General features: G+C 40.8%; 1 protein-coding gene across 11 annotated transcripts in view; it reads left to right on the plus strand.

The window, feature by feature from the left end:
* Positions 1-13,224, plus strand: part of chl1a (cell adhesion molecule L1-like a) — a 50,217-nt gene that overhangs the window by 9,596 nt on the left and 27,397 nt on the right. For 9 of the 11 annotated variants that reach the window (XM_031845074.1, XM_031845077.1, XM_031845081.1 and 6 more), the window contains exons 1-6: positions 7,936-8,102; positions 10,295-10,464; positions 10,993-11,101; positions 11,203-11,381; positions 11,522-11,644; positions 13,002-13,172. In XM_031845074.1, coding sequence (XP_031700934.1) covers positions 10,383-10,464; positions 10,993-11,101; positions 11,203-11,381; positions 11,522-11,644; positions 13,002-13,172 — 664 coding nt within the window. In that variant the 5' untranslated portion in view covers positions 7,936-8,102; positions 10,295-10,382. Of the gene's footprint in view, positions 1-7,935; positions 8,103-8,130; positions 8,445-10,294; positions 10,465-10,992; positions 11,102-11,202; positions 11,382-11,521; positions 11,645-13,001; positions 13,173-13,224 lie in introns of those variants that run through there. The other 2 variants (XM_031845076.1, XM_031845075.1) reach the window with 2 other exon arrangements.

Raw genomic sequence — 13,224 nt, forward strand, 5'->3', positions numbered from 1 at the left:
GCAATGGAAGATGGTCTATCTGTAGAAGATAACAATGTTGTACTGTTTGAAAGCATGGGGACTTCAGCTTTTAGAATCTGTAAACCAAGTGTATTTTGTCCAAACTATGTCTCATTATGAAGTATTTTAACAATAAGGTCATATAAATACAAACTTAATTTATGTTATTTGTAACATGGCTATACTGAAATAGATGATGTCGTAAAGTAAAACTCCCAGTGAACTGTCATCATGTAAAAAGTACAAAGTTGTATTTTAGTTTATATTCATCAAATTTACAGTTACAGTTGTAGTAAAGAGTAGTAGAAGACATTCCATTATCCATGGATTAGAATGGTGATATTGACTTTGAAAAGTAGATTACATGCTAAGCGAGCATGGACATCTTCATTTACTTTGGAATGGTAATAGAATTAGGTTTACTTACAATATAATTCATATTCCTTAGCCTCATATCCATCAAAGGAGACCAGAAGTACGCATAAGACTTATGACGTTGAGGAGCTATTCCTGATTTATTTTGAGTAGGTTATTTCCTGTGGCAAGGGCTTGGCTGCACTTGGTGAGGTGCCTCATGAGTCTATCCTTTTGACATGTTGCAGCAGATGCTTAATAACTAACCGACTGCCAGTGCGCCATGCGTTAGTAAGTCATTTATTTCTGAGGAGTTTCTCACAAGTGTGATGATTTTGTAAATGCAGTGGATCCCATGCCAGATAAATTGCCTTTGCTTTTTGTTTTTTTCTCCGACAAGCACACGGTTATTGGTGTGTTGAGCGTTTTAACAATTAACTGCCAACACTTCAGAAATATTTCAATTTTATTTAATTTTTGTAGAATGCTATTTGAATGTGAATTATTGCCCCATTAATCTTTACAGATTATGCATGATACCTCTTAATGTCACACACACTTATGGGATTGGAGCCTTGGCTCAGACTATCTTCATACAGACAAACAGATGTTACGGTCGAAATATTACTCCTCGTCCTTTTCTGCCTTGTTTGAGAAGAATCTAAACTGCAGGTGCAAGGCATTTGAAGAAAGGCCCAAATGTGTTTTGAAAAGTGACAAGAAAATCTTCTCTTTTCTTTTTTCCTTTTCTTTTAGCCGAGCTAAATCTTGAGTAATGACATCCACAAACTGTGTTTTTGTGGTGTTTAAAAGGAAGGGTGGGAGAGAACACGGGGGAGAGTGAGGGCGTTCACAATGGTGTTTGTGGGCTACAAGACCAGGCAGGTCTTTCCTTGAGGTGAGGCTTCATTACTTTCTGTGTCTCAGCCCTCTGGAGATGAAGGCTAATCCCCAGGATTGCAAAACAGCTGTTATTTCTAAACCTCATAAAAATGGCATTTATCACAACTAAGTTCATTGATGTCTCTGAAGCTTCTTTGGGGGCTGTTGTTGTCAGTTCTTTCTTTCCAGAGGAATAGTGAGACGAGAGGAGTTAAGTGCGTCAACAGGTGTATTCACTGTCCTTAGTCTCAGACAGACAGCTGTACAGCCATTACGTATCTACATAGTCATTTGTATTGGTTGTGTGCTGTTGAATGTTATATATTGTTATTGCTAAACTCATAGCTGGAGAGCAGTTAGCATATTTGATTAATAAATGCATAAGAAAGTCTTTATATACTCAAAGGTGCCTGAGCAATGGAGCAAGCGGAGCTGCTGCACCCCCACTATTAGACTTTGGATAGCAAACATGTTTTCGCAACCCCACTTTGCTATTTTTAAGCATTTTAACTTGCTTGGAGCAAAAAGTTCTGGTTGTTGTTATATAGATTCAAAATTGCATTTTCCACCTCAGCCATTTTCTCATTTGAACTCTGGACACTCTTGCCCAGACCTAATGGCTTCCGGGGAGGGACGGGGCCCCCTGTTCCCGCCGCGACAGTCAACTTGGCAGACTGTCCTCAGTGTGTCAGGGATCTGCGGCGATGTCAGCAAACCACCTGACCTGTCTTGAAACGCGAACCCTGTCTCCTTCACTATGCTATGTGGGTGTGACTTTTTTTGTCTTGTCATCACCATTCATATCTATACAACCAATGTGTTTATGATAAACTGTGTAGAATAGCACAACGTTCTTAAAAGATCTAGCCTCTTAAATTTGTGGGAAACACTGTCATATAGAGTGTAATGTAAACTGAGATTTATAGTGACAGAGCAGCAGTATCGGTCATGGTTAAATTGTCCTGCAGGAAATGGCACTTTCAGGTGTTATTTAATGAAGAATATATTGACTGTCATAACTACGCCCATGTATGTACTCACTCACAAGTGGAGCTACATAAGAAACGTAGCCTCATCCCAACCCACTTAATCCATTAAACAAAAAGATAAATAACTTAAGAATGAAAACAACATGTACACAAGTTCCCCCACATTTCAAGTTCTCCAGGAGAAATGCATTGTGTTTAAAAACTGAATTATCACTTCTAGTGCCTCATGCCATTGGAGCTAATCCTGCACATAAATAGACACACACAATGTGCCAGCACTGTATTAATAGGTCCTCTGCCCTGAGTAGCTGAACACACAGAAATCATTGTTAAGTAAATTAAAGACATATTCCTTTGTGTGTATATAAACAGAAAATAGTCTCGCGACCACCAAAATTCAAAACAAAGGACTGGAGCCCATTACGACAGCTGATTGACAATAACATGGCCTAACACAATAAAATGAAATATTGAGGTCATTAGAAAGTTTTAATTCCATTATAACTTGCATTGATAGCTATTATGTTTGTTAACACAGGCTGTTATCCCAGAACATGTTTTATGTTTGAAGTCAAACTTTAATATTGGCCAAAATACTGAAGGATTGGACCGATACAAACACTGGGTTTCAAGCAAAATCTCTTCTTTTTTTTGGGGACTTCTTAAAAAAACGACTTCACCAACCCAGCTAAATACCACTTTAGGCCTCCAAGATTATCCCATAAACTAATTACCAGCTTAGTTCAGGCCATGGAGCACAGCACTGCTCCCTTATCTGCCTCTCTGCAACCGTGATGAGCATTGTGTCAGGGTGAAGGAAGGTGTGAAGAGGTCTTCTCAAGGCCTCAGTGTTTGAAGGGAGGAAGCTGGGTGTGACTGTTTGTCTCCGCACTGTCTCTCCCTGCGCTGCTAGCTGTGGAAAACTGATTAAGCTCCTGAATGCCACTCTTTGTGCCACTCTTTTGTCACTCTTCACTCCTGCGGGGGACGTGTTTCTATAGTGATTCATGTTGTTTCCTAGCTTGTGGCACTCAAACAATTCATTATTATATCTCCATGGTCTCTGTGAGTTGGAAGTATTTTTCCAAAAAAGCTAAAGGAGTATAGAGTTGTTCAGGAAATACCTGATCTGATGGTCTGTGTTTTGGTATCAGGAATTTAAGGTTGTAATAGCGTGTCAACCGTTTGCGTGCCAGGCTGGCTCCTGTTTATAGAGGCGACACTTCACATGTCATTCACAATGCAGTGTGTGCCAGCACAGGAAACAAAATAAAGCTGTGAGTGGCACACCTCAACAAACTTCCACACTGCAAAAAGTAACAGTTACCTTAAAAGATGGAGGAACGAAACCCCCGTTCTGACGTGGTGAGACCTTTTAATGACCTCAAAAACCTATGTGGTGTTTACATTTTCAAACCAAATCTGTTTCAGGGATTGATCGCAGGCCAATAGTTTCAACCAATGTGCGTTGAGGTTTAAATATATCACATGCCAGCGGAGTATGAAATAGAAAGTTATAGCAGGGTGAGTGCAACATGCTTTGCAACGTTTTTGTTGTTGCACACTTTTGCCTTAAACCTGTTTTGTTTGCATACAGAGTGAGAGTGTAGTGCTCCTGCTCCTAACATACTACTGGAAGCACAGGTTTGATGGGGATGTGTTTGATGTGTGTCACAGAGTTGCTTGTGTGAATTCCAGGCTCACGTGGTTACTACGTTGCTCGGTGGACTGAAACAGAGACACGATACTGGACCATTAAGTTGAGCTCAGAGGTAAGGGGACTTATGTTAAGACCATAACAAGCTTAAAGGCAGTGTTGATAATCTTCTTCAAAAACTTTTTTTTGAAGGTTTTATTACATCCTGACAATCAATTCCTTCACGCCAAATAAGATGATTGGACTGGCTACCTGCCGGCCTACCTAACTGTCTGCAGGTATTTTCCTGTGCACCCATTGCTCATCGGCGGAGTCTTTTACAAGCTGCTATAGCTTTTCAGCTGTGAATAACAACAAAAGCCATGTATCTGGTTTACGTTCATAATGATCATTTGGAGAGAGTGGCTTTGGAGGGAGGCCTTACGGACGGGCTGTCAAGTGTTGCCGACTTGGCGACTTTCTTGTAAGATTTAGCAACTTTTGGAGCTGTCATTGGAGAGGAGTTGTCAACACTGTGCTCTGTTTTTTTGGTTGTTTGTTTTGCAAGATTACCAAACTCTGCGGTTAAAACCTTGATGTGTTGAGAGGGTAACACTGCTATCGGCTGCTTATATTGTATGTAAACTTGTTTTGAGAATTAAATGACGTACATTTTCTCTCCTCGTTGATGGAAACAGAAACTGAAGAGTTGATTACTGTCCTGAGTGAGTAAGCTACTAACAAAATAAATGTGTTTGATCCAATCATACAGATATAAATAGCACTACAGGAATGTGCCTGATGTTGGCATTAGCTCAGTGCATCTGTTGTTTTGAACTGTGTGTGTAAGTATGATTACAGTAAGTGTATGACAGTAATCTGTCATATACAGATAAGCAGGGCATAGTGTATTGTTAAAGAAGCCTATAATAAGCCTAGATGAAGAGATGGTATTTGCCTCACAAAGAGTAATCAGTCAACATCTACAGAGAACTAGCGATTTGTGTCACTCATATAGCAACATCTAGCAAAGTACCAGTACCAGTAATACACACAAAGCACACATTCACAAACACATTCCTCAAAACCACTATTCATTTGCATGTGTTTTTTTTGCTCTGCCGTAGATCAATGTAATGGTTTTCACTGCATAGCTCAGCAGCGTGAATGCATCCATGAGAGGTTTCCTGAGGCAGCCAGTAAATTTGTTTGATTATACATTTTTCACCATCACATTTGTTCTTGAATTTTAAGAATGAGAACTAATGTATCCCAACCCACTCAGTTTAAGTTGTGTACTTTGCTAAACCAAAGTAGCCAAAGCTAGTGGTAGTAGTTCATCTATAGAATTTGTCTGAAGGCTGGCTGTTTCTCTGTCAGTCCCAGCTGATTTTTATGGACATCTGAAACATCATCCATCCATCATTGCTGCCATTGTCTGCATTGACAGTAAAGCTTTTCATGATATGAGTCTTTTGTATCTGCAGTATGTCTGCTTGTGTGAAGTGTCTTAACATCGTGTTGCGGGGCTTTAACACTCACGGAAATCTTTTCTTTTGTGATTTCAGACAATGTTTGAGAATCTAATAGAATTCTGAATGGGTCACAACCTTAGCTGCTGTTGTAATGGATTTACAGTACATACTTAGGTGTGTCCTGGTTACCTTCTGTCCTCTCTTTGTTTATACTCATAACACACACACATACTGTATATGTTTATGGATATTTTTTTCCCATATACTCATAACACACACACATACTGTATATGTTTATGGATATTTTTTTCCCATATACTCATAACACACACACATACTGTATATGTTTACGGATATTTTTACCCAGTCATCTTATGTTGCAATATGCCAAGCGTTTCCTGAGTTAGTTTGAAAGGTATTTTGTAATTGCCATGTATTTGTGAGCTTTGCATGAAGACAGAAGCAAAAGACTAGTAATTATCTGTTTGGGGAGGAAATGCGTCATGACAAAGGCTCGGGGTAGGGCAACCTTTTCGGTTAGTCGCCACAGGGGATTGAGATGTCGATGGAGACGTGAAGGCGGCATTCACAAATGATGCTGTCGCTGGTTTGTTTTAGCACTCATGGTAATTTAACAAGCACAATGAAACTGGTCATGAGTAGAGACCCTGAAAACAATTGGCAAAGTCCTGTTCACTCTCTTTTGTTTAGGTCCTTGTGTGAGTGCCTGGTTGTAATCGGTCAACTGCGAGTCGTGATTAGAACGATGAGATTTTGAATCTGAAATATGTTGATATATGTATTTTATATGTATATTTTAATACATGTTTTATCGGCACAGAACATATCAAAGTACAGAAGTCCACAACATTGACACACAGAGAAAGGAGAAATTGTCATCGTCAGTCAGATATTGCAGGTCAGACATATATAGGGCAGCAATGATTATTTTCTGGATTAGTTGTGACAGAAAATAGCAAAAAAAATCTCCTTTATGTAATGTTATGTGTATGTAAATTATTGGCCCTATGGTCACATTGTGTTTTTTATGCTTGTAATTTCTGCTCTGTTAAGCACTTTGTGACTTTTGTCTGTGAGAAGCGCTTTATAAATCAATTTTACTTACTTTACTTTACATTTTTCCTGAATTCAAGGTGACATTTTTAAATGTTTCATTTTGTCCGACCAAACCATAAAATATTGAGCAGCTCAAGCTTTGAGTGGAAGTGCAACTCTATAAGGCTTTGCCCCTTCTGTTTGTTTCTCTATGTTTAAACAAGCCATGCTCTCTTAAACATGGAAAAAGTCCATTTGATGTGATGACAACTGTCTTAGATTGACTGTGTAATTATCTCCAGCTGTTCTGCACTGACAATGACTTTAATAAGTTGCAGGCAAGTCTGAAACAGTCACTGGTTTAAAAGTAAACAAAGTAGAGCAGTATAAAAAGTATAGCTTCCTGGTTAATGTCATTTTTTTTTTTTAAATCCACAAATAGAAAACGATTGAAAGGAAGATTGAATTTTGGAAGACACCTCTAATTTCTTTATTTGCCAGAATAAACGCAATTAAGATTGTTTTCCCTCCGGAACTGCTCACCAAAGCTTTCATTACATTGCTAGTTGCCATTCTTCATGAATAGTTTATCTAGCAGAGATCTTGCCTAATTTCAGACTCTAACATACTGGGCTTTAAATGTAAACTCTTTTTCCTGCAGGACAGCGTGAGCATTGCTTACCCTTTTGACGCCGCCATTGTGTCTCCATTAGGCTTAGAAAATGATGTTGTAGATACAATCTCTGTTATTTCCAAATCTAATGCATCTATCTGAACACAATTTAAACCTCAGAACGGTGTTTGTTGAGCCACCTGTATTGCAATTCCCTGCTTTACTCCTTGGAATGTAAATTGTGTCTTTTGAGATAATTACAGACAGATAACATCCGGAGACCTCTGCATACAAGGAATGTTGATGTTGTTTGAATAGCTTCAGGCGAAACACAGATTAAACTGAATCATTTCTGTACATATCTCCAGATAACAAACTGTGCTTGCACAATGAATATCTGCACAAAAAAAGAAAACAAGAAGGAAGAACAAAATCCTAAAAATCCTAGTAGCCTGCTATCAACAACTTTGTCTATTTCAGGCATGTTCTCCCATGCCTCCTTCTATCAATACCCCGGAGCACTGCATGGAAATGAAAGTACACAAAAGCTCTGGTCCTCTGAGAGAAGATGACTCCCATCTCTTTTCAATGGAGACACATTGCATTAAAATCATTGGGACGGAGCTGGGTGTTAATGGGCGTGCATAGTTTGTGGAAGGCAGGATGGAGGGATCCAGGGAAAAAGGGAGAGGGAGAGGGAGAAAGAGAGAGAGACATGCATGGACTTCCTCTCCGCCCATTCTTTAATGCTCACTGAGTAGCCCTGCAGTGCAGGCTTTGCCCCAGTCATTGTCACCGGCTTCGAGAGTCTCTTTGCAAAGTGAGAGGCTTTCGTGTGACATATGTCACTTGAGTGAGTCTCCTGTCGCTCCTTTAGCCGCATGAGTGGAGGGGTGGCCAGGGAGGCGTGTCTGTGCACCACGAGAGGAACAACGTGAGGTTGAGGAGGAAGGACATGTCAGAGATGTTGCTTCAGAGAGAGTTGTCGGAATGATCCCTTGATGGTCCTGTCCTGTACTTTTTTTATGGACTTGTAGTGCAGCAGCCTTGGGTCTCTGCTAGAGGTGGATTTAAGATGTAGAATGACTCAAAAGCCAGTAAGTATTGGTTACTTGAGAAGTATGTCGTCATTAGTCCCTTTCTGTATTTACTGTATATTTATTTGAGTAGAATAACGTGTGTGCAGATCATTTCTGCATTACTTTGCAGTCTTTACTTTGCAGCTACACTTTGATTCAGTCTGTAGGGGTGCTGGTTTGTCAGAGAGGGTTTGGACTTAGCTTGAGTTTCAAGAAAGGGAGGGGGTTGTTGTATACGCCGTGTGTTGGCAAGGATTAGGCCTAGTCATGTAGTAGTCACACTCTTAGTGCCCCGGCCAACTGTTGGCTTAGGAAACAAAATCCCTGCGGATTTGTGGCTATGATCGGCCATGTGTTCAGGTAATAGATCCTTCCGCTTTGTTGTCTGTTTACATAGTGACTCCAACCCATTTCACGCTCTAAAGACTTTGCCTTTTAAACGGACTCTGTCAGCTTTGTTGAGTTATCATTAAAGTGGCAGGTTTGCAGATCTCCACGTGCATATAAAACGTAGTAATGTGCCTCACCTACAAGGTTCCTTGGGCGTGCATGCAGGCAGTGGTTTTGCTGCACGTGAATGAAGGTTGCCGGTTTGGTTGTTGCCAGGATCAACACAAATCTGGATTAAAGGTCCCACTTCTCATGTCACTGGTGGACTGTGGGCCTCCTACCCAACAAGGACTCTACACACTCTGCTGGGCTGATGTGGTTTCTTGTCTGTGATTTAAATCACAACACCGTCCCTTTTACTTATGCTTGTAGTGTAGGTGGTCTCTAATGCAAGGCTGTGTGTGCATGTGCAGCCGTGCACATGCGGGCATGTGTGTGTGTGTGCCTCTGTGTGTGAATTGTAGTATACAATAGCACCAGACCGGGAATGAGAGAGGCTTACAGCTTTATTATGACATGAGAATGCATGTTTACTCGACTGTAACAAACATCTCACCAGCTTTGTTAACCATTCAATCCGGTGGAAGATAATCACAAAAAGTCCTTATTGCAAATAATACTCTGCCACGATATCTCAATTTGTTTAATTGATTCTAAATTCAAGCAGCTTAATCCTGCATCTAGTCTAGAACAATTACCATATTAACCTTTCTCACTAAGAAGGGACAACGCATGCAGCTTTGCGTCCTCAGAAGAACCCTGAGTAGCACTCAGTCATTGTTAAGCAGCGTACTGTATGACTGCCGGAGCTCCCCGCCTTCATTCTCCTGATAGCAGGATTAGTTAGAGGGTGAGCAAATTTGGCATTGCCAGTGCTGCCACCACAGTCTCAGCACTGTGAGAACTAAGCCGTGAAATACTGACGGGCTTAGACCAATTTAGAGGCTGCCATCTTGGATCTAGCGATTGTAGCAGACGGCAGCTTTGTGCCGGTCAGGTTTACTGTAAGCATGCCATGCGATGCCACCAGTCAGGCTTTACAGTTCAAAGGGTAATCTCTAAACAAGTGTTGTGCTGTGTTGTGCGCTGACATCAAGACAATGAGGGACAACTAAAGCTAAATATCAAGTACATACATAAGGCACAGGTTCTTTAAATTAGCCTTGATACAGAACTTTACCTCTCTTCTTCTTTATACATGAAAAATCAAAGACATTTAATGTGCAAACTGCTGCAATTGAATTGATTTAATTAGAATAAATGTTGATATTTCATTAGATTTTTTTTTTGTATCCATTGCTCTCTACTACTACTTCTCTGTGACCATTCTGCCTCTGTGTGCTAAGCCTTTTATATCCATTCAATAAATGTCCATTAGGTAATCTACATTTACTTGCAAAACATCATGAGGAACATCATTCTTACCCTGAGGCACAGCATAGGACAAGGAGATCATCCAAACAGAACAGAAGGAATCTATAATGCATTTTAATTGGGATTATCCAAGAGAAACACTGCAAAGTGCATGGGTTTGACAGGTTTTTATGGTGTCAGATTTTGTTCAAGCATTTACATTCTGGTTTTCTTTACTTTCACTCGGATGTCAGGCACAATATAAAGGTGCCTGTTTTCAACAATGGCACCTTAAGTGTCATTATTCGCAGCTCATTTAGGAGAAAACAACTCTCCGTCTGCTATGTTAATTCAGTGCTGCAGCTCTGATTGGAACAGACGCTTGTAATGCTCTTCATTTGCCATTGCTGTTTTTTTCCCCCCAAGTTAAATCAAATCATGTTTTAATATTTATCTGACTCTGCCAGGTCCTCTGTGCCTTACAAATCCCAAGTGACGCCAGTTGATCTGCATCAACACGTTCTCTGATCTCCACCGTCTCCATAAAGGAGGGAGATGAGGTTGGAGGGGAGCCTGCAGCTTGTTCTGCTTTTGGCCTTGACCTCCACAGCCACAGGCCTCAACATTCCTATAGAAGGTAGGAGTGTCGTGATAACGATTCAGGTCATGCTTACTTAAATCAGTACTTAATCTCCAGTAAATATGAAATCGATTTACAAGGTTTGATTGACATTGGTTTTATCTTATATTTGTAAATTGAACTGGTTGCTCAATGTGTAATATTTCATTTCATCCCTCTTTCTGTTTTGACATTTGTCAAAGGTGTGTATTCATATTTTTAGCTGTCCACCCTGCTTGAGTATGAATGTTAGCAGCTTTTTCAAATTGTGACAAACCAATAACAACTTAGACTAAATAGTTTATGTTGCAAGTGTTGCAGCAGAGGTGTCTTTGTTTAGGGCTATGAAGTGCTGGTGTGCTGTTTCAGTTCAGACTCCTTATTTGTCCAGATGATGTTGGCATACAACTTTACCTTCTCAGCTTCATATAGGGCAGTAGGAATAAATAGGAAACGGCAGAGGCATTATTTTTTTGCGGTGTAATCTTGTAGCAGAAACGTCACCAATGTTAACATTTAATACTTTTATGTGTCTTCATATTACAGTGGAGCAGCCTCCAACCATAATAACTCACACATCTGGTCCCGTTATTGCCCTTCCTTTTGACAACACCATTACTATCAGGTGTAAAGCCAGGGGCAACCCACCACCACAGTAAGTGAAACAAACATTATGACCTGAAGATGAACCGTGGCAAAACACATAACCTTCTGAATATTTAATCGATTGATGGAAACCTGCTTTTGCTCCAACAGATACAGATGGACAAAAGATGGCGAAGACTTTGTCCCTCCCTACATCCCGACAGAACACACAGATGGCACCTTTATGCTTCGCAAAGAGCATCTCATCCTGTTTCAGGGTAAATACCGATGCTACGCTTCTAACAAGCTGGGAACTGCCATGACGGAGGAGATTGAACTGAGAGTTCCCGGTGAGTAACCTTTACATAAGAAATTCATCTATTACATGCAATTGCTGATTATTGCCTTTCAAAGTCACCATGTAAGTGAATTTCCTTTTCAAGTTTTCTTGATAAGGTTTTCCTTTTGTTTGATGTTGTTTTTTTATTAGGTGACCCCAAGTTTCCAAAGGAGTTGAATTTCCCCATTTTAGTTATGGAGGGAGAGCCAATCACCCTGGAGTGTAACCCTCCAGAAGGCGCGGCCCCACGTCAGATCTACTGGATGTCTATTGGTAAGGCAACAGTTTGTGCTTGGAATTTAAATGGTGGATTAGTTGGCTGATTGACTTCCCCCAGAAAACAGTCAATACTCTTCGTATGTAAGTCTTTATGAATACATAAAGACTCTTCAAACCACTTCATCACTTTCAGTTGTGTTTTACTTTTGTTACATTGATGGTGCAGGGGTGGAGGGGGGAAAACATTCGCCCACCACTGCAGTCTTCACCGGTAAGGGATCACGTTCGCGTCATTGCGAAAGGCGCGCCGTGCAGGGTTCTCTCACGGGATAGTATGGATAGTGTGAAGGTCTGTTTGCGTCACACCTTCCTGAAGTTTCTCCCAGATGAAAAGGAGTAGTGGGTGACACCATGTGCTTTGGAAGAGGCACATGGCTGTCCTTCCCCTCCACTGGCCACCAGGGAATTTAGCAGTGACAATAAGAAGGACAGTCAAGGAAAGGTACACACTTGAGGCCCACAAGTTTCTTCCCACCACTGCCAAAGAAAAGTCATTTGCCTAGTAAAAAAAGTCACCTCAGTTCTGTGTGAAGTGCTTTGTCAATAGGGGCTGAGTTTTCTGTCCAACCCCTTGAGAGCTCCTCAACCGCCTCCAACAAACCTGACTGATGTCAGAGAGAAAAACAGTCTTTTAGGTGTTTAGGTGGATGGGCCCTAGAGGCGTGGAGCAGAGTGAATGAAAACACTTTTAAAATCTTTGTCTTAGTTTCACACATTCATATTTCCAGGGATTGTCACAACAATCAAAAAAAAATTGCACATGATAAAAGATACTTTGATGTCTATAAAACAAAAACATCTCAAAGAAAACGGCGATGATGTGTGCGTCTTCGCTTGCAGCAGAGCCTTGTGTTCTCTGCGTGCAGTCCACGTTCATTAGTTGGAAAAATATCATTCACCTCGTATTAGTGCCATGTATTGTACATTTTTTGCCTTGAACATTGACTAAACAACCAATGACTTAAGGCGCTGTTTTAAAGGAAACTGTTAGTTACTGTGAATGGGGCTGACCAAGGAGTGATACCACTGACCCGAGACTCGAATGATGGCTCTATGTAAACTAAATATGCTGTCACAGTGCACTTCACCGAGTTCACCGGCTCCATACAAGGAAACCCTTCAGGGCATTTCCATTAACGTCTAGTTTACATGAGGCTGTACTCCAATCTGCTATCATGAGACCTGAGTCTCATTATGAGGTTATTTCACTCTCGACCCTCTGGTGCACCTGATGGATATATTTAAGAAGTTCTGTCCAGTATGTGCTTTCTTACCAGCCAAAATGAATCTCAAAAAGCAGACACCATCTACGTTGACGACATATCATTGATGTAAATATGCTCTTTTCCAGGTCTCCAGCACATTGAGCAGGATGAGAGGGTTTCCATGGGCACTGATGGCAACCTGTACTTCTCTAATGCCTTACCGAATGACAGTCGTCTGGACTACTGTTGCTTTGCTGCCTTCTCTACAATACGCACCATCGTCCAGAAAACCGCCATGGCTGTCTCGGTCAAGAGCTGTAGGTCTACAAAATAGTCTGTGTTGTCTTAACCACTTGTAAATCATGATAT

Source organism: Anarrhichthys ocellatus, unplaced genomic scaffold (genome assembly GCF_004355925.1).
Source record: "Anarrhichthys ocellatus isolate YVR2014 unplaced genomic scaffold, GSC_Weel_1.0 scaffold5, whole genome shotgun sequence".
NCBI lineage: Eukaryota > Metazoa > Chordata > Actinopteri > Perciformes > Anarhichadidae > Anarrhichthys > Anarrhichthys ocellatus.